This window comes from Microtus ochrogaster, linkage group LG3, assembly GCF_000317375.1.
Source record: "Microtus ochrogaster isolate Prairie Vole_2 linkage group LG3, MicOch1.0, whole genome shotgun sequence".
NCBI classification, from domain to species: Eukaryota; Metazoa; Chordata; class Mammalia; order Rodentia; family Cricetidae; genus Microtus; species Microtus ochrogaster.
The window spans coordinates 36619557-36644296 of record NC_022029.1 but is presented as its reverse complement, the minus strand read 5'-3'; the positions used below and the strand labels follow the sequence as shown (position 1 = coordinate 36644296).

General features: G+C 39.8%; 1 protein-coding gene across 2 annotated transcripts in view; it reads left to right on the top strand.

The window, feature by feature from the left end:
- Rmdn2 (regulator of microtubule dynamics 2) overlaps positions 1–24740 on the top strand; it is a 73877-nt gene that overhangs the window by 20542 nt on the left and 28595 nt on the right. For both annotated transcript variants that reach the window (XM_026786031.1, XM_013351360.2), the window contains exons 3-4: positions 17986–18160; positions 19642–19744. In XM_026786031.1, coding sequence (XP_026641832.1) covers positions 17986–18160; positions 19642–19744 — 278 coding nt within the window. The remainder of the gene's footprint in view (positions 1–17985; positions 18161–19641; positions 19745–24740) is intronic.

The window sequence follows — 24740 nt, the reverse complement described above, 5'->3', positions numbered from 1 at the left end:
TATTCTTTTGGTGACCAATTTCTTGAGTCCTTTGTATATTTTGGAGATCAGACCTCTGTCTGATGTGGGCTTAGTGAAGATCTTTTCCCATTCTGTAGGCTGTTGTTTTGTCTTGTTTACCATGTCCTTTGCTTTACAGAAGCTTTTCAGTTTCAGGAGCCCATTTATTAACTGTTTCTCTCAGTGTCTGTGCTGCTGGGGTTATATTTAGGAAGTGGTCTCCTGTGCGAATGCGTTCAAGTGTACTTCCCACTTTCTCTTCTATAAGGTTCAGCATGGCTGGCTTTATGTTGAGGACTTTCATCCATTTGGACTTGAGTTTGGTGCATGGTGATAGATATGGGTCTATTTTTAAATATGCTTTCTTTTTTCCATTTGATATTTTTTGCTTCTTTGTCAAAAATCAGGTGTTTGAAGGTGTGTGGATTAATATCTGGGTCCTCAATTCAGTTCCATTGGTCCTCCTGTCTGTTCTTATGCCAATACCAGGCTGTTTTCAGTACTGTGTCTCTGTAGTAGAGTTTGAAGTCAGGGATTGTGATGCCTCCAGAAGTTCTTTTATTGTATAGGTTTGGTTTGGCTATCCTGGGTTTTTTTGCTTTTCCATATGAGGTTGAGTATTGTTCTTTTGAGATCTGTGAAGAATTTTGCTGGGATTTTAATGGGCATTGCATTGAATCTGTAGATTGCTTTTGGTAAGATTATCATTTTTACTATGTTAATTCTACCTACCCTAGAGCATAGGAGATCTTTCCACTTTCTGGTGCCTTCTTCAATTTCTTCAAAGATTTAAAGTTCTTGTCATACAAGTCTTCCACTTGTTTGGTTAGAGTTACTCAGATATTTTATACTATTTATGGCTATTGTGAAGGGTTATATTTCTCTAATTTCTTTCTCAGCCCTTTTATCATCTGAGTACAGGAGGGCTACTGATTTTTTTGAGTTAATCTTGTATCCTACTACATTACTGAAAGTGTTTATGAGTTATCAAAGTTCCCTAGTAGAATTTTTGAGGTTACTTATGTAAACTATCATATCATCAGCAAATAGTGAGAGTTTGACTTCTTCTTTTCCAATTTGCATCCCCTTGATCTCCTTTTGGTGTCTTACTGCTCTAGCTAAGACCTCAAGAACTATATTGAATCGATATGGAGAGAGTGAACAGTCTTGTCTTGTTCCTAATTTCAGTGGGATCACTGGGAGTTTTTCTCCATTTAGTTTGATGTTGGCTGTTGGCTTGCTGTATGTTGCCTTTATTATGTTTAGGTATGTTCCTTGTATCCCTGCTCTCTCAAAGACCTTTATCATGAAGGGATGCTGTATTTTGTCAGAAGCTTTTTCTGCATTTATTGAGATGATCATGTGGTTTTGATTTTTCAGTTTGTTTATATGGTAGATTACATTGACAGATTTTTGTATGTTGAACTATCCCTGACTCTCTGGGATGAAGCTGACTTGATTATGGTGGATGATGGTTGTGATGTGTTCTTGGATTCGATTTGCCAGTATTTTATCATCTATTTTTGCATCAATGTTCATGAGTGAGACTGGTCTGTAATTCTCTTTCTTAGTAATGTCTTTCTGTGGTTTAGGTATCAGGGTAATTGTAGCTTCATAAAAAGAGTTTGGCAATGTTCCTTCTGTTTCTATTGTTGGAACAATTTGAGGAATATTGGTATTAGTTCTTTTTTGAAAATCCTATAGAATTCTGAGCCTGATGATTCTCTGTATTTCCTCCCCTTCTGTTGTTATGTCCCCCTTTTTATTTCTGATTTTGTTAATTTAGATACTCTCTCTCTCTCTCTGCATTTTAGTTAGTTTGGATAAAGGTTTGTCTATTTTTATTTTCTTGAAGAACCAACTCTTTGTCTCATTTATTCTTTGTATTATTTTGTTTCTATTTTGTTGATTTCAGCTCTCAATTTGATTATTTCCTGCCATATAGTTCTCTTGGGTGAATTTGCTTCTTTTTATTCTAAAGTTTTCAAATGTTCTGTTAATTCACTAGTGTGGGATTTTTCCAGCTTCTTTATTTAGGCATTTAGTGCTATGAGCTTTCCTCTTAACAATGTTTTCACTGTGTCCCATAAATTTTGGGTATGTTGTGTGGTCATTTTCATTGAATCTTAGCAAGTCTTTAATTTCTCCCTTTATTTCTTCCTTTACCCATTGATGATTCAGGTGAGCATTGTTTAATTTCCATGTGTTTGTGAGCTTTCTGGAATTAGTATTGCTATTGACTTCTAGTTTTAAACCATGGTGATCTGATAAGATACATGGAGTATTTCCTTTTTTTTTATTTGTTGAGGTTTGTTCTGTTACTGAGTATGTGATCAATTTTTGAGAAATTTTCATGAGTTGCTGAGAAGAAGGTATATTCTTTTTAGTTTAGATGGAATGTTCTCTAGATGTCTGTTAAGTCTAGTTGAGTTATAACATCTGTTAGTTCCCTTATTTCTCTGTTCATTTTTTTGTCTGACTAACCTGTCCAGTGGTGAGAGGGGAGTGTTGAAGTCTCCCACTATTAGTGTGTGGGGTTTAATGTATGATTTAAGCTTTAGAACTGTTTCTTTTACATATGAGGGTACCCTTGTATTTGGGTCATAGATGTTCACTATTGAGATTTCTTCCTGATGGATTTTTCCTGTGACTAATATGAAATGTCCTTCTTTGTCTCTTTTGATTGATTTTAGTTTGAAGTCTATTTTGTTAGATATTAGGGTAGCTATACCTGCTTGTTTCTTAGGTCCATTTGATTGGAATATTTTTTATCCCAACCCTTTACTCTGAGATGGTGTCTGTCTTTGAGGTTGAGATGTGTTTCTTGTATGCAGAAGAAGGATGGATTCTGTTTTCATATCCAGTCTGTTAGCCTATGCCTTTTATAGATGAGTTGAGTCCATTTACATTAAGGGATATTAATGACCAGTGATTGCTGTCTCCTGTTAATTTAGTTTTCATTGCTAGTGATGTATATTTATGTGTTTTTTCCCTTCTTTGGGATTTGCTGCTATGAGACCATCAATGGTCTTTATTTTTGTTGGTGTAGACAACTTCCTTGGGTTGGAGTTTTCCTTCTAGTATTTGTGTAGGGCTGGGTTTATGGCTAGGTATTGGTTAAATCTGGTTTCGTCATGGAATATCTTGTTTTGTCCTTCTATGGTGATTGGCAGTTTTGCTGGGTATAGTAGGCTGGGCTGGCATTCGTGGTCTCTTAATGTCTGCATAACATTTGACCATGACCTTCTGGCTTTCATCCTCTCCAATGAAAGTCAGGTGTAATTCTGATAGGTCTGCCTTTAAATGTTATTTGGTTTTTTTCCTTTGCAGCTCTTACTATTATTTCTTTACTCTGTATGTTTAGTGTTTTGATTATTATGTGGAGAAGGGACTTTTTTTTTTGATTCAGTCTATTTGGTGTTCTGTAAGCTTCTTGTATCTTTATAGGCATATCTTTCTTTAGGTTGGGAAAGTTTTCTTCAATGATTTTGTTAAATATATTTTTTGCGTTTTTAAGTTGAACTTCTCCTTCTTCTATATCTGTTATTCTTAGGGTTGGCCTTTTCATGGTGCCCCATATTTCCTGGATATTTTGTGTTAAGCTTTGGTTAGATTTAATGTTTTCTTTGACTGATGAGTCTATTTCCTCTATTGTATCTTCAGCGCTTGAGATTCTTCCATCTCTTGTATTCTGCTGTTCCTGCTTGTGTTTGTGGTTCCTGATCATTTTTTAATGATTTCTGTTTTTGTAATTCCCTTGGCTTGTGTTTTCTTTATTGCCTCTATTTCAGTTTTCAAGTCTTGAATAGTTTCTTTCATATGTTTTATTGTTCTTTCTTGGTTTTCTTTAAGGGATTTGCTGAGGTTTTCCAATTTTTTTGTTTGTCTTTTCCTCCATTTCTTTGAGGGAATTTTTTATTCCCTCTTTAAGAGTATCAAACATTCTCCTGAAGTTATTTTTTAGGTCATTTTCTTCTGGTTCATCCATATTTGGTTGTTCAGGTCTTGCTGTTGTAGGGTCTTTAGGTTTTACTGGTGTGTTGCTCTTTGTGGTGTAGCATGTGATCTTACCTTTTCTACTCATCTTTTCCTCTAATAGGTGTGGTTGGGGCTATCTGAGATTCTGTTGAATGATCTTCTAGGTGAATCCAAAGCTCAGATGGCTGTTCCTTGTGGTACAGTTTGTTCCACTGTTCTAGTTACCCTTTTGGTCACTCTGTGTTCCTGGAGGTCACTCAGTGCTCCTGGGGTTTGCTCTACTGCCTTGGAGTTTGCTGTCTCGGTCCTGTTCTAGCCTAGGTTGTTGGCTTTGACCTATTTCTCTAAATCCTGGTCTGGATCTGTTCCTACAGAGGTCCCTTGGCTTGGAGTTGGTCCTGCAAAGGTCTCTGGCTCCAGTCCATTCCCTCCAAGTTCCCATGCTTGGGTGTGCCCAGATGTCCACACCTGCAGAGGATATGGCTCAGGCTTACTTCCTCAAAGGTCCCAGACTCACTCCTGGACTTGCAGAGATCTCTGGTTCCTGTCTACTCCCTTGGAAGTCCCAGATTCACACCCAGACCCACAGGGGTCCTGGCTTAGGTCTTCTCCCTTGAAGGTCCCAGGTTCACGTCTGGACCCTCATTGTTCTGTGGCTCTGGCCCATTTGCTCAAGTTGTTCCCTTGTACCTGTTCCTGTGGAATTCCCTCTCTTAGGTCTGCTCTGGCCCAGATCGCTGACTCAGTCCTGGTCCATCCAGTGTCCCATTGTTCATTTTTTCAAGATTGTTTTGACTACCAGGTGTTCCTTGTGATTTCAAACAAATTTCAGAATATATTTCTATATTCTACAAGATTATTATTGATATTTTGAGAAGGATCACATTGAATCTGTAGACTATTTTGAATAGTATTAGCATCTTAATATTGTATCTATAAACATATGATGAATTTTTTTTCTATCTTCTTTATACCTTTGAACATGTGTTATAAGGATACAAACCACTAGGCACAGTGGTTCATGCCAACAGTTCCAACTACTTGGGAGGCTGAGGCAGGAGGATCACTTGAGTCTAGGAGTTTTGGATCATAGTGCTTCATGGCAATCAGGTGTCCACACTAAGGTCAATCAATGTGGTGACTTCTGGGAGTGGGGGAGGGCCAATAGGTTGCCTGAGGAGGATTGAACCAACACAGGTCAGAAGCAAAGCAGGTCAAAACTCTCAGGATACAAGTCATTAAACTCCTTAAATTGCTCTTTATTTTATTCTTTAATATGCTGTTAGGAAAGGAACCTGTTTTTACTCTTTACCTTTGATACAGCTCCTTTCCAGTGCATAAGACAGCTAAGATTTGCTTTTTTTGTCTCAGCTTTGCTTCATGTGTTTATTCCTTTGATACCAAAGCATATGTGTGTGCCTGCACTTTTGTGTTCATGTGTGTGTACCTTTGTGTGTATATGTGTGTACATGCATGTGCATGTGTTTATGCCCACGTGTATAGATGTTCATGTGTGTGCATGTATGCGCGTGTGTGCATATGTGTATGTACTTGCATGTACATGAGTGTATGTACATGTTTTTTTGTGTGCTTGTGTGTGTATGTAGCATTTGGGTTTTGTTCTTTCCCTACATATAAGCATATAAATCATATTAGCTATGAAAAGAGATAGCTTTTCTGATGGCGTATTTGACCGGTACGCTAGAATTAACCAGACCAGCTCAAAACAACAAATATAATTTAATAATTGAAAACAAGGAAACTCACACGACCGGGGTGAAAGTTCCGATATCTGAAACGAGTCCAGCGAATACCATGCAAAGAGAAGAGAGCAAATGAACCTGGATTCCCAGGTTTTCTTCCCTGGCCCCAGGCAGCCACACCCTAACCAATTGTGATTGGCTGAGCTTCCCCATCATCTCCCCCTTTTGTCTAAACAAGATTGAACCAAACCCAATACAACTATATACAATAGGAACAGATACCAAATATAAAATTACAGGCAACAAACAATATTAAGCAAGAAACACATAACAAAATTTCTACTAAGCATTCTATTTCAAGGAGTCTAAATAATGTATTAAAATTGAATTTAGCTAAATCATGAGAAGGGTAACTACAATTATCCAATCTTCAACTCCATCAATGATCTGAGAAGGGAAGTAATAGTACTTGAGTAAACAGGAAGTACAATCGAGAAACTTCCAAAATGTGTAACAAATGACAGAGACAACTGACTACCTGAGCAATCACCCAAAGTCTCATTTGCAATGTTGAGGCAACCAACTTTGGCTAAGGCCTAACATAACTGACATATCATTTTCAAAGGCAAGAAACTTTTCAGAACTATCTTACCCTGTCTTGGCAGGATATGACAATCCTGTTTTTATCTATTTACGGATACTCTGTATCTCTGTCAGTGGTTGAGCTATGGGCTTTTCTTTGCCCAAAGGCCAGTTCTGCCAAGAAGAAGACAAGCTCCAAGTGGAGTGTCTTTGGTGCTCAACATTCTCTTGGGAGTAGAGCGGTGTTGCCAGGAGTGCTTGTGTCTCACTACCACGGAACTCTAGGTTAGATTAAAGGCCATTTTCTACAGCTCTTTGAAGAGGTTGAAGATTATACTATATATACTAAATATAATCTCTATGTATCTAAAGAACCTGATTAGCCTAAATATAAATATGACAAACATAGATGAATATTGATCTATAATTCTCAATACCTATCTAACTTAAAGACTAAGAGAATAAACAACTGTGCAATAAATGAGGACAATGACCTCCAAATGTAAACAATGTATATCATTACATAAACACTATGTATGTATTTTAATCAGAGGTAGAAATGTACACTGCAATATGGTAAATATATATGTCAATACTATACATATATATAAATACATAAAAATGTTTTAAACAGAGGTAGAAGCATACTCGCATACAATAGTCAATATAATTTAACTTTGTATCAAAATATAAGAATCGATACCAATATAATTTTCTAAAAACAATAATTCACAAATACCAATCTCTTATCCTATCACTAATTATCTCTCTTTTTTTTAGAACATCCATGAGCCTATAAAATACTTCCCCCATTCCTCAACCACATACCAATTATAATCAGCCCCTAAAGGATGTTCCTAAACCTGAGGGCAAACTCTGCTGAGAGAGGGGACGCTGTCCTCTAAAATTGCTTCAGCTGTCACGGGGGCGACGTTCTTCTTAGGGGGTCCTGTGAAAGTAAATAATGGTAAAATTACAAGATTAATATTTGGTCTGGGAAAATTGCAAATAGTCTCTGAGTGTTTTGAGGATGTCTGACTAGAGTGTTGTAAGAGATGTGAACCATTTGGAGCTGTCTTGTCCAGCTGGTACCAGAAAACAGGTCTTGTAGTAGCAATATCAATATCATGACATCATATTAACCAGGTAAAGTCGATGTTGTGGGGCCCCATCTTCTTCCTGGAAGCTTCAAAGATTACTGCAGGAAAATTTATTGTTACTTATGGGAAACTTAAGCATTATCTATAAAGACATATACAGACATATATATTTAATGAAAGGTATACTAAAGACAGAAACAGATATGAGGAAAAGCAAAGTGTAGTGATGCGGCGAGCAGGCCTGCTTTTCGTCCCGCCCGGCTCCCACACAGCTAGCTTTACACACAAAATAGCAACATACAAATTGTATTCTTTTAAACACTGCCTGGCCCATTAGCTCTAGCCTCTTACTGGCTAACTCTCACATCTGATTAACCCATATCTAATAATCTGTGTAGCACCACGAGGTGGTGGCATACCGGGGAAAGATTCTAGCCTACATCCGTCTCGGGTCGAAGAATCATGGCGTCTGCCTCACTTCCCTTCTTCCTCCCAGCATTCTGTTCTGTCTTCCCTGCCTACCTATGTTCTGACCTATCAGGCCAAGCAGTTTCTTTATTAATTAGCCAATGAAAGCGACAGATAGAAGACCCTCCCACATCAGCAAAGAAAGTTTATAAATTATTATTATTGTTATTATTATTATTATTATTATTATTATTTCCCATGTCATGGCTCTTGACATGAGACAGAAACTCTGGGATATCTCTTACCAACAGGATTGGAATTGGAGAGGGACTGAGCCAGAGTCCAACTCTAAAACCAGCTCTATATATTTATAAATAAATGCACTCTAGCCAAATGTGATTGGCTGAGCTTCCCCATCACTTTTCTTCTACCTTTTTCATATGGATACCTTTTATTTCTTCATTTTGCCTAATTGCTCTGGGTTGAACCTTAAGGGATATGTTGAACTGAACTAGTGAAAGCAGGCAGTTTTGTGTATTCCAGGTCTAAAGGAGCAGCTCTCCGCCTTTCATCGCTGGGCCTGTTACCCTTGTGCTTTTCATATGCAATCTCTGGTACATTGACACAATTTTCTTCCATTTTTATCAGAAAAGGGTGCTAAATTTTGCCAAGGGGTTTTTTGTTTGTTTTTTACATTAGTGGAGATAATCTTGAATTTTTCTTTGCATTTTGTTGCTATAGTATACTATGCTGGTTATTTCATGTATTAAGTTACCCTTGCAGCCAAGAATAAATCCTACCCTGTTGAAGGGTATAGTCTTTCACACTGTGTTGTTAAATCCTGTAAATCCTGTTTGCTTGTACTTGAGAATTTTTGTGTAAATATTCATCAGAAATATTAGTCTATCATTTTCTTTTCTGGTAGTGTCTTTGTCTGGTGTTCCCATCTGGACAATGCTGACCTCATAGAATCCATTTGAATTGTTTTCCCCTCTTCAGTTATTGGGGCAGTGGGGTGACTCAAGAGTGTTGCTATCAATTCTGCTTTAAATGTGTGGGAGAGCTGGGCCTGGTGACACATGCTTTTAATCCCTAACTCAAAAGGTAGAGTCAGGTAAATCCCTCTCTGAGTTTGAGGTCAGCCTGGTCTACGGTGAGTTTCAGGTCAGCCAGGGATGCACAGTGAGACCCTGTCCCAAACAACCAAAATATTTGGTGGCATTCACGGAAGCCATCTGGCCCTAGACATTAAACATGTTGGGAGCTCTTGATTATACATTCACAAACTCTTTGCTCATTTTAAATGCTAATGTTTCCTATGTCTTCCTTATTCAGCCAGGCACTGTGTGTTTTGAGAAATTTGCCAATTTCCACTAGTTTATTTGATGTTTTCACATCACTTCCTCTCATAATCCTGTTTCTATAAAACCAGAAGTAATATTGCATCTTCCATTTTGAGTTTCCCTTTTGTTTCCAGTCAATCTAGTTAAATAGTTATCAGTTTTCCTGATCTTTCTAAAGAGCATACACTTTTTCTATTTATGGTTTTCTCCTATCATTTTTCTAGTTCAATTATTTATTTCTATTCTACTAACTATTGTTTGCTTTGTTTTGTTGGGTGAGTTGATTTCCCAATGTGTAAATTGAGATTATTGTTTTGGAAACTTCTTCATCAATATAAGAATTTGTAGCTATAAATTTTCCTCTTATCCCTGATGCATTTATATAATTTGATATATTTTCATTTGCTTTTGACTCAAGATATTTTGTAATTGTCTTTATGGTTTCTTTTTGGCCTATTTGTTGTTTAAGAATATTAATTAGGAAGCTGGGCGGTGGTGGCCCACGCCTTTAATCCCAGCACTCGGGAGGCAGAGGCAGGCGGATCTCTCTGAGTTCGAGGCCAGCCAGGTCTACAAGAGCTAGTTCCAGGACAGGAACCAAAAGCTATGGAGAAACCCTGTCTCGAAAATCCAAAAAAAAAAAAAAAAAGAATATTAATTAGGGACTAAAAAAAAATAGCTCAGTAAGTAAAGGGCACACAAACAAAAGGTGCGAGCACCCATGGAAAAAGCTGGTTGTGGTGGCCCACGGTTATCACCCCAACATCCCTAGGAGCTTGCTAGCCATTAGCCTTACCTAATCAGTGAACCCCCAGTTCCCAGTGAGAGACCCTCTCTTAAAGAACAAGGTGGTGCCAGCCAGATGACTCCATGAGCAAAAGTGCTTGCCATACTAGGTTAACAACCCTGAGATTGATCTACAGAAACTACATAAATGTGAAAGGAAAGAGCTGACCCCGCAGGGTTTCCCTCCACCTGCCACATAATGCCATGGTGTAGGCTCAGTACACACCATAGACATACATAATAGTTACAGTCAATTAACAAACTAAAGACCCCAAGGTGGACAGTTGGGGAATGACACCCAAGTTTGTCTTGTGGGCTCACATGCATGTGCACACACATGAACGCACACTGCCCCACCCACATGTATACACACACGAAGAGCATATTGTTTAATTGCTGCCTATACTTGGATCCTCCAGACTTCTTTCTGTTGGATTCTAGCTTCATCTGTTGTGATCAGAAAAGAGAATCCTTTCCAGGTGTGATGGTGCACTTCTATGAATCCCAAGAGGCAGGAAAGAAAGTCTATGCTAGGAGTGTAGCCTGATGGTAGAGTATTTGCACAGCATATACAAGGCCCTGGGTTCAATACCTAGTGCCACCTGAAGAAAACATGACACTGGAGGCTTTTTACTATTCCTCTATCACTTTTCCCTTCAGTTCTGTCAAATATTAATCAGATATTTCATATGTTCAGAAGCTCTAATGTCTTGTAAATAAATATTTATTATTATTTATTCCTAATAAATTGGTCATTTTGACCTATTCTTTATTTTTTAATTATTATTTTTGAAATTATACTATGATTACATCACTTCCCCTTTCCCTTTCTTTCCTCCATACTCTCCTATATGTTCCTCCTTAATATCCTTCAAATTTCTGGCCTCTTTTTTCATTAATTATTGTCATATAAATCTCTGTGTATATAATCCTAAGTGCAGCCTGCTCAGTTTATATCCTGTTATTTGCATGTATGTTTTTAGGGCTGACCATTTGGTATTAGATAATCCCTGGTAGGACTATTTGTCACTCTTGGCATTCCTTAGTGGCTTGTAAATCTTTGGGTAGAGTTGAGGCCTCGTGCTCTTCCCCCCATCTACTTTGGCATGTCTGTTGTTGTTGTTGTCCTTGGTTAGCTCATGTTTAGACAGTCATACTGGTGAGAGTTTGTGGGTATAACACACTCCCTGGCCCTCCGGCTCTTGCAATCTTCTCCCTCCCTTTTCTGCAATGCTCCCTGAGCCTTAGGTACAAGAGTTGTTTTATAGATGTATCCATTGGGCAGTAGTGGCCCTCATAACTGGATGGTAACCAGCAGATTGCTTATTAGGCTTAGCGCTATTCAACAAAAGGGAAACCATGACTTATATTAGAAAACATTCCAACTCCCCAGGACTAGTGAAGTCATGGATCTGGAGAAGAACCTACAGCCATCACTTTACACCCACAGATAAGGGTAGGCCCCACCCCTCACCAAGGAGACTTCTGGTAACAGATGGAGACCATCACATAAAACCACAACCAATCAAAATGCAGAGTCGAGGAACCCAGCCCCAGTGTTCTTTGCCTTAGATCCCAGATTTTGACTTTGGGTCTATATTTTGTGTTGTTGGTATAGTACTTTTAACCTGTTTTAGTCACCGTACATCTGGAGCATCTTTTTCCATCTTTGACCCTCAACCTGTGTTTTTCTTTAGAGTAAAAGTGTTTTGTAAGCATCCCAGAACTGGATCCTGACTTTTAATGTTTCGCCAATATATATTTTTTCATTGAAAAATTACTCCATTTATATTTGATACAATAACAACTAATAGGAGAGAACTTATAGGTGCTATTTTATTATTTTCTCTCTGTGTTGTAGGGTTTTGCCCCGCATTTCTTCAACTAATTCTTTCCTTTGTGCTAAAATTGTATGTTTTATGATATGTTCTTATTTCCTTTTAAGTACGCCCTCTGGATGGTTCTTTTGTGGTTTCCAATTTTTAAAGAAGGTTGTAACAGTTGGTTCTAAAGTGTCCTAAATTTCAGCAGTGTACAACACTTCTCTTCCTTTTCAGCTTCCCTGTTTTTACGTTGTCACAATTTGCATCTGTATTATATAATCATTAACATATATTCACAATTTATATTTTTCTTTTAAATCCTAAAGAAAAGGTAGAGTTTCAAAACAAAATTATGATAATACTCAGTTTAGTATTCATCCATGTAAACACATGTAATATACACATAAATAAATAAATAATAAATAAAATAAAACACAGTAATATACATACTCCAGACTCCTATGTATATTCCATCTTTATGTGCCTTATTTTTTCTCTACTACTTTTTAATATTTATTTTATTATGTTTACTTCTTCAATCAATGACTGTCTGTATTCTTTCATCTCTCCCCCACCCACTCTCATAAGCCCATATACATTTATCCAATACTGTGACCCACTTAGAGGTCTTTTTTTTTTCTGGTCTGGATATATCTTTATTTATTATCTGTAATTCTTTTCTGACCAGGTGCTCCTCTTAAAATTCTAAGAGGCATGGCTAGGACTAAGGTTGTGGCTCTGCCTTTTGGCTCTGCCAAGTCCAACATGGCAGAGGTACGTTCACTGCCAGCTCTGTCAGGCATGCTCACTGCCCCAGCTCCAGGTATGCAGCAGGTCTGTGTTGCCGCCATTAAGCAACTTGCCACATGCTTCTCACAAACCCCGTAAGTGCTCTGTAGCAAGACCTCCTGAAAGAGCCAGAGCTGTTTTTACCACCAGTATGAACCAGGAAGCCTGGAGCCGCACCTCTGCTCTCCACCAGCAAACAGAGTCTATCTGAAAAACTGTGGCTGCCAAGAAACTGAAATTGACTGCCATTTTCGTGCATCCAGAAGCCTTTTCTTTAAGCTTTGCTAGGCTTTATGTACATGTACGGAACTGAATGTTGGGCACCATTATGTAAATAGAGACCACTTTTGTTTTCCAGCTTCCCAGATTCAAATAATTACACAAAAACTATATTAATTACCACATTGTTTGACCTATTAGCTCAGGCTTCTTATTAACTAACTCTTACATCTTAAATTAACCCATTTCTATTACTTTATATTTTACCGCAGGTTTGTGGTTTGTTGCCTCTTGCTTCATGGGCAGTTACGTGGCATCTGCCTGACTCTGCCTTCTCTCTTCCTCTATCTCTGCTTGGATTATCCATCTTGCTATATTCTGCCCTGCCATAGGCAAAGCAACTTCTCTGTTAACCAATGGCAATAAAACATATTAACACCATACAGAGGGGAATCCCTCATCACCATTCCTAACAGAGACCTTTGAAGTATTCAAAAGGATGATGGAGCTCTACAACAATTCCACCTGGATTGTGGTAACACCACTAAGCTGACAAACACCACCAGAGATCAATTCTGGACTACAAACTACTCAGGACAGTTTCAAGGTAGCTAACTGAGATGGTTCAGCCTCACAGACTACTCCGGCTAAGTCTTCAGATAAGCCCTACATTTTCCTGTTAAACAGAGACTGGCACCAAATGATATAGTTAGCTTTTCCAGGACTTGACCATTATCTCAGTTTTCTCAGGGTCCCCTAGAGATGCCATTGCCTGCCCCCAGACAACAGGAACCAGTCTACAGGACACGATACTCACATTCCCAAGAGATGGGGTGGATGGTTTAGGTCATTCAGTGGGTTATGGATATTTGTCATCATTTAGGGAGTTGGTTACAAGTTGTTATTGGTAATGGTCAGGAAAAAAAAAAGCTGAACAGAGAAGATTAGATTCAGGGATCTCACTCTGAAAAAAAAGAAGGGGATATAGAAATGATAGGATAAAGGGTAGACTATTGCATTAAGCAGCTACTAGTCTTAAATATTTTACATTAGTTTGGATTTTTGTATATTGATACAAATTTAAGGTTATTTTTGTTATACTGTATATATGTTTCTACTCTTGCTTAATGTATTTTTGTACATTGTACAAATTTAAGGTTATTTTTTTCTAGAGCATACTGTACTTATGTTTTTACTCTTGTTTAAGGTATTATACCTATGCAGCTCACTTAACAATGTAATGTAAATTTTAGTCTTTGAATAATAAATGCACGTTAGTAGTTATTCACCTAAAACAATCAAGCTTGTATTCATGTTAGGTATGTTTTCAAGGTCAAACAGATATATTTTAGATAGACAAATGGTCTTCAGACACTTCAGAGATCTACAGAATATGGCATTTAAGATATTTTGCTAACATAAGCTTTTTATGACAATGAGACAACATCTGTTCCCAACAGCACCAATCTACTTCAGAGAAGATGATGGACATTGAAGAAGCTCCATATAGAGTTTTCTTGCTTTGTGACAAAGTTAGTCACTGGGCAAGAAGCTGCTCTTGCTTTAACTGCTGACAGAATGCTGTCCAAGTTGGACAAGCAGGACACAAAATAAAATGACTGCTGAACTTTACCAAGACAAAGTGTGACAGTCCCTCAAAATTTCTGCATCACAAAAAAATCTGTCAGGTATTCTAGGCCTGTAGGCTGAAGATGGATGCCCAACATTACAGAGAAACTCTGGGTGACTGTCCAGGCAGCCATATGTTTCTGTTATTTCTATAGTTTTAGAAGATGTTTGCTATGCACTTCCCATTTACTCAGGTAATATTATATCCTCAGGTCCTAATGGGGTTGAAGATTAGATAATTAAAGTTACAGTTTTCCTTGTAACCAAATTCAGAAAAGAAACTGACTAAAGAGGTGTAACGTGTATAAGGTTGAAAGACATAAAAGCTTAAATTGTTTATGTAAGAAAATGTTTGAGGTCTAAGAAAAATTATTTATGGATTGATAATACAAGTTAGCATAGAAAGTGAATTAGGTACAAAACTTTGGACTCATCAAGATAAGATAGATAATGAAGTATTTTCTCCAAATATGCCAAATAAAAATGAGGTAAAAATTGTAAATTTAGTTCTTACCTGATAATTGTTATTGTATATAGCTTTTATTTGTCATAGTTAAACCATTCCCTTTTTATTTAGACAAAAGGGGGAAAATTTGTGTGATATTTTGATTGCATTCTGATTCCCAAGACTGCAAATAAAAATTGCCTTAAGTCAGAGGGCAGAGCTAACTACTAGCTGACCAAAATTAGCCATAGAGGTTTTGGAGGACTGAGGACAGATAGAGAGACACAAGAAGTGGTAAGGTTTGGCTTAGAGAGAATCTTGGACCTTTTTGAAATGAATAAGAGAGAGGGAGGCCACTGGTCACTTCTCCGCAACTTCTCTGATCATTCAGGTTCTTACCCTGATATCTGACTCCTGAGTATCTGTTGATAAAGAATAGTTAGATAAGTGCTTCGCCAGCCTGAGAAATCTACATTGTTATTTGTCTTCAGGTTATTGCATAAGCTCAGTCTGGAGGACTCTTTTTCGCACTTCTTGTAGGGCAGATAATAAACATGGTTTTTAATTTTTTTTGCTGTAAGTATTTAATTTCTCCTGCATGTCTGAAGGGCAGTTTTAGCTGGATGTAGAATTATTTTGTTATTCCTTTCTTCCTTGTGGCATTGCGGTGTTTCATCACGATCTGGTCAACAAGGCTTCTGCGGAGAAGTTTGCTAAAGGAGACAATCCTTGACGTATGCTGAGTTTCTTTTGCCCCTTTCAAGATGCTTTGGTTTTGTTTTTCAGCATCTCATTTGGAGGTCCTTAGGTGGACATCCTTGGGTTTATTCTACTTGGCATCAGCTGAGCTTTTTGTGCACTTGTCCTTTCTCAGATCTGGAGATTATTTCTTGCAAACTCACTGTCCCTTCTTCTCATCTTCATGAACCCTCATCATGTGTGTTTGGTCACCATAATGGTAACTCTCAAGCCCTTTAGGTTGTATCTATATCTATTTTTATTCATTCTTCATTCTTTTTACTCCTCATCATACTTTCAAATGTTTAAGTTTGCCTGTTCTTTGTTTTCCATGTTAAAATTCTGTTGCTCTTGCCCATCAAACTTCAGTTCACTTAACATAACCTTACCCCCGTAATTTGGTTCTTTTTCATAATTTGTGTTTCTTTGTTGACTTTCCCATTTTGTTCATTTGTTATGTTCCTCTTTTTAATGTTTTTTAGTCTCTCCTTCTTTTTCTGGCTTTTAAAGCAGGTTTAAGGTTATGATTTTAAAATCACTGCCTGGGAACTCTAAGGTGTACCTTCACTTTTAGCGTCCTTGTCCGGAGATGCAGTCTCTTTCTTTGAATGAACCTCATTTCCTTGTATGCTTGTGGGTTTTGTTGAAAACTGAGAATTTGAAAGAACATTCAGACCTGTGCACTGGCTCCATATAGAAGACCCTCGGTGATCAAGCTGAATGTCATAAAGCATGCATTTCTTATAGATCTGTTTGCTTATGTACTTACAATTTTCCACTTCCTGCCATATACACAACTCTTCTAACATTCCTTAATTTTTTCTAAGAGTTTTCTTGGAAACTTCAATGTTCTGTTGTGTTCCTCTGCCCATTGCCTCTGATTCCATGAGTCTGAAGTCTGCCTGTTAGACCTTTTCTGCCACAGTGCTCATTACTGCTTTCATCTTTCAACCTTTTCCAGCCCAAAGTCCTTCCATAGCCTCCCCCAAACACATGTTCAGGTCTGTCTCAGAAACAGTTTACCCTTTGGTACCAATTTCTGTTTTGGTTAAGGTTTTTATTGCTGTGATAAAACACTATGCCATCAGCAACTTGTGGAGGAAAGAGTTTATTTTTCTTATACTCCCATATCACAGCCCACAGTAAAAGGAAATCAGGACAGGACTCAGGCAGGGCAGGAATCTGGAGACAGGAGCTAATGCAGAGGTCAGTAAGTGCTCAGCTTCCTTTCTTATACCATCTGGGACCATCAGCTCAAGGGTGGCACCACCTCCCACAGTGAGCTGGGCCTTCCCATGTCAATCATCCATCAAGAAATACCCTACAGGCTATTCTGTCAGGACTTCTTCTCACTGATGTTCTCGCCTTTCGAGTGACTCTGACTTGTCCAGTTATCATAAAACTAACCAGCATGGAAAGTAGTGTTCATTTCTGAAACTAAACTAAAGTTAGAACATTGGACAACAAAAAAGAAAACCAAAAAAATGAGACAGAAAAGTGCTTGTGCTTGCCACACAAACATGAGGACCTGAGTTCGGATCCCCAGCACACATGTAAATGCTGGGCACAGCCACACCCATCTGAACCCCAGCACTGAGGGAATAGAGACAGGTGGCTACCAGGTGAGCTCCAGGTGAAATGAGCCAGGCTGTCTCCAAAAACAGGGTGGAGAGTGACTAAGAGCTACTGATGTCAACTTCTGGTCTCCACACACCACTCATGTGCACCCCAATGTACATGCACATGAACACACACAGACACCACACACACACACACACACACACACATTTTTAAGTGCCTGCTAAGTTGGTACAATCTATTCAGTTTTCAGCAGCACCTAGTGATGTACACTTTGTGACACCATTTTGGGTAGTTAGCTCTTCAGTTAGTGAACCTTACCACTAAGAAGCAGATATTCTAGTGGAGCTGATGCTTAAAAGAAACACACATGCTGTAGGGCTATTGTTTATAGCATATTAAAGAGAATGTGTGCTGTGGGGGGAATCAGACATCGAGAAGAGGAAGGAAGAGTTGGTGCTGTGGCATTCGAGTGGTTTGGTCTAAGGATCACTAAGACAAGTCTCTGCACCGATGTAACTGAGTCAAGAGTAGAGACTCTGTTGCTGTCTAGGGAAAGAACATCCAATCAGAGCACAGCAGGTGAAGGTAGGAGGCTGGAGCATGGTGATGGGCTGAAGAGGACCAGTGTAGACTTGAGTGACGGGGAAGACGGGTTAGAGATTAAATTGGAGAACTATTAGGGTTGGCATATTGCTCGAGTCCTTGTAAATAGCCAGCTCTTTGGCGTTCTCTCTGCGTAACAATGGGTGCCATGACATTTTCTAGCACAGAGCGGAGTAATTCAACTTGCATTTTCAAAGACTTTCCCAGGTCATTGTGCACAAGTCTAAAGGGAGTTGGTGGTTGTTTGTGCCATCCTAGGTATATTACAGCTAACACTGACACAGAAGAGCAGAGTTTCCCTGTCGCTAAGGCTTTCAACACACACGTTGAAGAGCTGAAGCTGGATGTCCTCCTCCAGAAGGTTGACCGTTTACGGATAAACGAGGCTAACAAAGAAGAGAGTTTTGAGCTACTGTGTGACCACAAAGAAAAGGTAAGTGCTGCATGGTACTGTTAAGTACTACCCTGCTCACATCAAGCTCCAGTACCATGTCACAGTTCATAGGAACAGAATGTTTGATGTGTTTTTAATAAAACGAGTGATTTTTTAAAATGGAATTTGAGTTAATTAGGTTTACCTAAGGTCACAAAAATAGGGACCAGCCTTATATGGTGTTAGGTTGAGTTTATTAACTTAGATATGTAATGCCTGTGTTATAACATGAAGCATAAGACATTGTGCCCAGGCATGTCATGTGTGTTCTCTGGAGAGAATAAAATTGTGTAGAAGAAGCTGTGGGCAGGCCTGTTTTTCATCCTGCCCTGCTCCCACATGGTTAGCTTTATACCCAAAATAACAACACACAAACTGTATTCATATAAACACTGCTTGGTCCAGCTTCCTACTGGCTAACTCTCACATCTTTATCAACCCACCTCCATTAATGTGTGTAGCACCACGAGGTGGTGACCCACCAGGAAGATTCTAGCATACGTCCATCTTGGGCTGGAGCTTCATTGCATCTGCCCTGGAGAGGAGAGGCATGGCGTCTGCCTCACTTCCTCTTCCTTCCAGCATTCTGTTCTGTTTACTCCTCCCACCTATGTTCTAACCTATCAGGCCAAGCAGTTTCTTTATTAATTAACCAATGAAATCAACAGATTGATATATGACATGCCCACATCAAAATTGTATTTGAAGTTTTCTATATTGCTATCAATGTAACACCTCTCGGTATTTTAAAGCTATTTCTACCAATAGTCATTCTGCAATGTTTCATGATGGGCTTGAAGAACTAATTTGTCTCACCATCACCAATGACAAAGGGGATCTAAGGGCTCATGACAGCTCAAGGAGAAATAATATCTTTTTTGCCCATGAGCAAGATAAGTCTAATCTGGGTATGAGGGTTTAGCAACTCCAACACACTGTAAAACCCATGAATCCTAACTGATTAATACATAATGTATAAGCACACCAAAAGACCAGTCTATGCTCCATAAGGATCTGTAACACTTATCGTCAATAAAAGCTTTAAAAATTTTTTAAAAAAATCTCCAATCATAATTAGTTAAGTAAAAATCGTAATGTGTTTTTGAGTATATGCACTTCAGTTTACAAATACTACCTACAGTGCTCAATAACCTATTCATTACACTGCAGTAGAGAACACGCAAAGGGTACTGAGAGAGTGGATACCCTGGTCCAGGGAGACTGTGTCGGTTCTGTCCACTACACAGCTGGGTCTAGTTTCTGTTTAATATTAATTGATTTATGATCCAAATGTAACACTATATCTGGCCATATTTCTTAGCCATAACATTTGGGTTTAAATGTTAAGTACCCATATGTATAAATTCAGTCATCTATAAATACTATTTTACCTGCCTAAATCTTTTAAGGTACGATGAAAACAGTTACGTCAGTCTGGACAAATAAGTGTATTAACCTAGTGTGTGGTTCTGTCTTTCCAGTTCAGTGAGGAAATAGAGTTTCTGTGGCGGCTTGCCCGAGCCTATGGAGACATGTATAAACTATCTACCAATACACAAGAAAAAAAACATTATGCTAATATTGGTAAGTCATTTGTCAAGACTGGTTGTTCTCAGATGGCGTTGTTTTCCACAATAAATCATTAGTAGATTTTAATTCAAGTGAAGTCATTTTAGTTAAAGACTCAATTTATTTCAAAATATTCTGGTGACCAAAAGCTGTACACAGTCTCAGAACAAAATGGCTTTCCTGAACTAAAGTTTATGTCCCTTTAAGATAATTGAGCTAATAATTTAGAGCAGGGAACTGAAAAACTCCGACCTCAGTTTTTAAAGTTTGTGATGTCACAGGAAGCTAAAACACCTGTGCTGGTCTGCAGGACTATGCTCTCCAGCTGTGGCCGCTCACAGTTACACTCATAACTCACTTCCTGTGGCATGCAGGCCTAGGAACACAGAAGTAACCTCTCATGTCAGGAATTTCCCCAATGTGTCTGCATGAAACAAAGGCAGCCTTGATGTGATGTTTAGCTAAGACGAGCGTATAGCAACCATGATGTTGCCACGTGTACGTTTTTGCATATATTTGAAATTTTCCACAATAACAAGTCATGGTAAAAACCAAGGAGACCGTCAAATGGTTGCTGTTGGTGGCTGTGTTGATGTCTCACTGGGCGTCAGAATGCTTTCTCACAGAAGCCCCTGAGCGCCCATCTCTCTGAGCTTCAGAATAGTTGATGTCGTGGCTGGTTTTTACTCTCCTTCTGTTCCAAAGCTTTCTCTTTTGCTGGCTTTTCTATGATAGTATGAGAAAGAAATAGCAAGCGAGAACCCCTCCAAGTCTAGTGCTGGCATTTTTATTCCCATGGAGGATGTAACACCAGAATCTGTGTTGGTCTTTCTTCCTCTGGAAGATTTCCTTGCCAAGTGATTGCTGCACTTTAATTCCCCCCTCACTGGAGGAAGATGAGCGATTTCCCCTCTTGTCCTGTTCATATTTATCCTCCACCATCCAGGGGTCAGTGTTCTATAGCGATCCAGTTGGCAGGAAATATACGTGGTGGAGTTCTAGAAAAGAGATTAATTTCAAAGAAAAGAAATTTTCAAGCAGAGTCTAGAAGGTTTTATACTCATATCTGTGGGGGGCTGGGGGAATAAAGCATATTGATGTAAAAACTGTTTGACATTCATCAGCAGTAATGCATTTTTCTTAACGCCTCCTTCTCTTGGATGTTCTGCTTGCTGATGAGACTAGGGGCTCAACATAGAAGGGATCTCAGAATAGACCGAGGGGGGCCTCTGACGTTGCTGGGAAGGCGGTTTGTTCAAATCACCGTAGATAAAGAGACTAGCAGAGACGGGCTGTTGTTTTAGAAGAGTGTAGCAAGTTCGGAGTGTATAGCAAAAGTCGCTAGCAGGAGCGAGCGGTTCATGTAGGGAGGTAACCAGTTTCCACAGGTACGATCGTTTTCATCTGTTTTTAAATTCAATGGGAGCTCGAGTGAGTTGTCTTAGCCTTAACTGTCAACTTGACTCAGTTTAGAGTTGCCTGAGAAGGGAATCTCGGTTGAGGGGCGTCCTAGATCAGACTGGTTTGTGGTCATGTCTGTGGAGGGTTGTCTTGATTGATAACTGCTTCAGGCGGGCCCAGCCCACTGTGGGCAGTACCACTCCCCAGACGTGTAGTCCTGGACCGAACAAGAAAGCCAGCTAAGCAGGGGCCTGCAAGCGAGACATCAAGCAGCATTCCTCCCCTGTTTCTGCTGTGCCTTCGTGGCTGTGAGTTCCTTGGTGAAGAGCAATGCTGCATGGAACAGCAAGCAGGCCTGGGGCTGAGTCCCTGCTTGAGTTCCTGCCCTGACTTCCCTCCGCTGTGGTCTCCGATCTGTGAGCTGATAGACCATCTCCTCCCCAAAGCTGCCCTGACTTTCCTCCTTGGCAGTCTCCGATCTATCTGTAAGCTGATAGACCATCTCCTCCCCTAAGCTGCTTTTGGTCATGGTGTTTGTCACGGCTACAGAATGACACTAGAGCAGGAGTTAACCTATAAGATGGCAACATGGGAAACAGGATGCAGGAAACCCAGGAGTAAAGCCAGTAGTGCACAGGGTTGAAATGAGGTTTATCTTTAAGAAGAAAATGTAACAGTATCACAGCAAAGAGAGCATCGCTCTCGCTCACACAGAAGGGATTTATTCAGTTATTGAAGTAAAGCAGAAAGAATCACTTTTATTTGTACATTTAAGAAGTTAATTCAAAATGTTATTGGGAACAGTGTTAAAGTTTGGAGGGGGGTGAAAAGGGACCCAAGAAGGGACACATGCGTGTATGACAGTGCCACACTTGAGAACTTATAGAAAGGACTGATAAATGGCCATCATGATTCAGTGTATAAGGAATGTACACTTAGTAAGGTCAAGATCGTGTACACCGGGGCTAAGGGCAAGGATTCAGCCGGCTCTTGTGGAATGTTGGGTTCAGTATGAGGAGAGGTGCCGCGGACTGACTCTCTTGGAGATCGAAGACCGAGGGAGAACAGGGGTGAAGGCTTAGGAGAACCCAGGATTTGGCGAATGACAGACAGACACAGCTCTAATGAGATCTGAATCTGCTGCAACTTTACTAAAATTCAAGCACCACTTTTAAGAGATTACAGAAGGAAGTTGGCAGACATAAAAGTTTCCATAGAAAAATGATTACAGACAATTGATTATTCTCAGCAAGTCTTGTGGTCAGGGCCAGGTGGGCAGAGCTTTTCTTAGAAATTCGTCTCACACCACTAACTAACTGTGCTTTCTCATGGCCCTAAATCATATCTGCCCTCAAGGTAACCAAGGTAACCCGAACACCATTCTTCAGGATTCCACCCCCAGGGTTTGTTCCAATATTGAATGACTGGCTTCATGTTATCAAGAATATCTTGCCTTTTTTTCCTATCTAAAATGTACCAGGGGTTTCTCATTCTGGCTAGCCTCTCCATAAATGGTAATTCATGCCATTCCATACATTTTCCTTCATAATTTGCCCATCTTCTACCAAATCTCCTATCATGAGCTCTTTCTGTTCTAGGGTATCTGTAAATTCCCCCAGAGAGCGAGCCAGAGGCTTAATCATAACATTAATGGCCTGAATCAAGGGAGGGAACTGACGCATCAGTTCCTCCATATTTAAGGAGCCGTTAGAAATGTTTCCTGGTTCCTTGAACAGATTAAGTTTTTGTCAAGAGAAAAATAGAACAGAAGAAAGGATAGCAGAGTCAATGCAAGAAGCCATCGCCAGGAACAAAGTGAACGAGGTCCTTGAGGCTAATCAGGCACCTCAACTCGAGCAGACTGCCAGGGAACCGCCGGGGGCCAAGCTCCAAGAAGCTCGAGCCCCTCATTTTGAGATGGCCACTACCTAGAGGCATTTTGTCACACAGGCGAGACAGCCGTGGATGTGGCAGAGAGGTGCTGAAGTGTTTTCCCTCATCAGCTTGTGTGTGGTGTCATCCAGAACTCCTTTATAAAACTCAGTGTGCCGTTGTGCAATGTTTTCCAAGTGTGGTTGGCTGTTCACTCGTATTCCAAGTAAACTAGTGTTCTCATTCTTAAGGAGGCGTTTCTATAGCACTTCAACGATAGGTGTGAATCTTATTCTGTAAGGGAAGGAGCTGCTCTTGGGGGAGAAGAGGAGACGCTACAGCCAGCCTGGATGCTACCCTACTTCCTCTGTTATCCTCAGAGTGGTGGGCTCAACCCTACCTAGCCTGTGGCGGTGCACCGCAAGTTTTCAATTAGCTGAAGTATTGATTCAGATCTGAGTTTCTGTTTTGAGAAAGTCTTGCTGTACAGTGCTGTGAGTGGCTGAACTCACAATCCTCCTGCCTCGGTCTTCAGGAGCCAGAACTGCGGGTCTGCAGCAGTCACCATACTCAGTTTAGTTTGCTTTTCACATTAAAGAGCACATTTTTATCTGGATGTGGTAACTCATGCCTGTAATCTCATTACTTGGCTGGCTGAGGCAGGAGGATAGCCATAAGTTCAAAATCAGCCTGGGATACATAGTGAGTTCCATACCAGTCTAAGCAACAGTATGATGCTCTGTCTCAAACAAACAAACAAAAGAGTATGTTTCTAGCTGGGAAAAGGGAGCATGTTTAAAAATACCTGACCCCTTTGGTGTTTGTCCGAAGGAAATACCAGTTATTACTAAAATGCGTTGCTTAAAACTTTCTCCATCCTAGGTTGATTTCCACACAAAATATATCTTTCAGTGGATAAACTATAACATGCACCTTGAGCAAATAATAAATTACTTATTTTAGACGATCCCTATTTAAGATTACCATGCCACTTTTGTAGCATGGCCTTTGTAGTCCCTGGATAGTGTCTTCAGGGCACAGAGGGGTGGGGGCAGCGAAAAAAGAGGCACAGAGAGTCTCTTTGAGAGTCTCAGAATACCGTCAAGCCATTAGTGAACCTCTGTGAAAAATAGTCCTCGCATGGTTAAAAGCAGTTCTAAACTGAGCATAGTATTTTAAGGGCATCATTTATTCCCTAGACCCATTCCTGTTGTGAATGAGCAGGCTGAGCTCCATGGGCCATCCCGACCCCTTCACAGAGACCCTGGCCGTACTCTTCAACCAAGTAGCTTGTCTGTGCACTTGCTGTATACTGAAGGTTGCGAGCCCTGGAAGACAAAGGCCTTCTCTAATTGATGTTTTATTCCCAGATGGTCACACAACATGACAACTAATGAGCACTCAGCAGTTGTCGTTTGAATTGATTACACGAAAGCAGTGTGTTTTACTTTAAGTAATGAATAAGAAACTTTCCTTGGCCTTGCCTAAGTCAGTCAATCCAGTGAGTCTCAAATTTGAGCGCACGACAAAATTGGAAGCCAGTGAAGCACAGATTGTCAGGATCAGGACTGACCCCTGGAGTAAAGCATTGACCCAGCTGGTGAATGCTCTCTTCCAAAGTTACCCCACCTTGGGACCCTATGAAGTTACCCCACCTCGGGACCCTATGAAGTTACCCCACCTCGGGACCCTATGAAGTTACCCCACCTCGGGACCCTATGAAGTTACCCCACCTCGG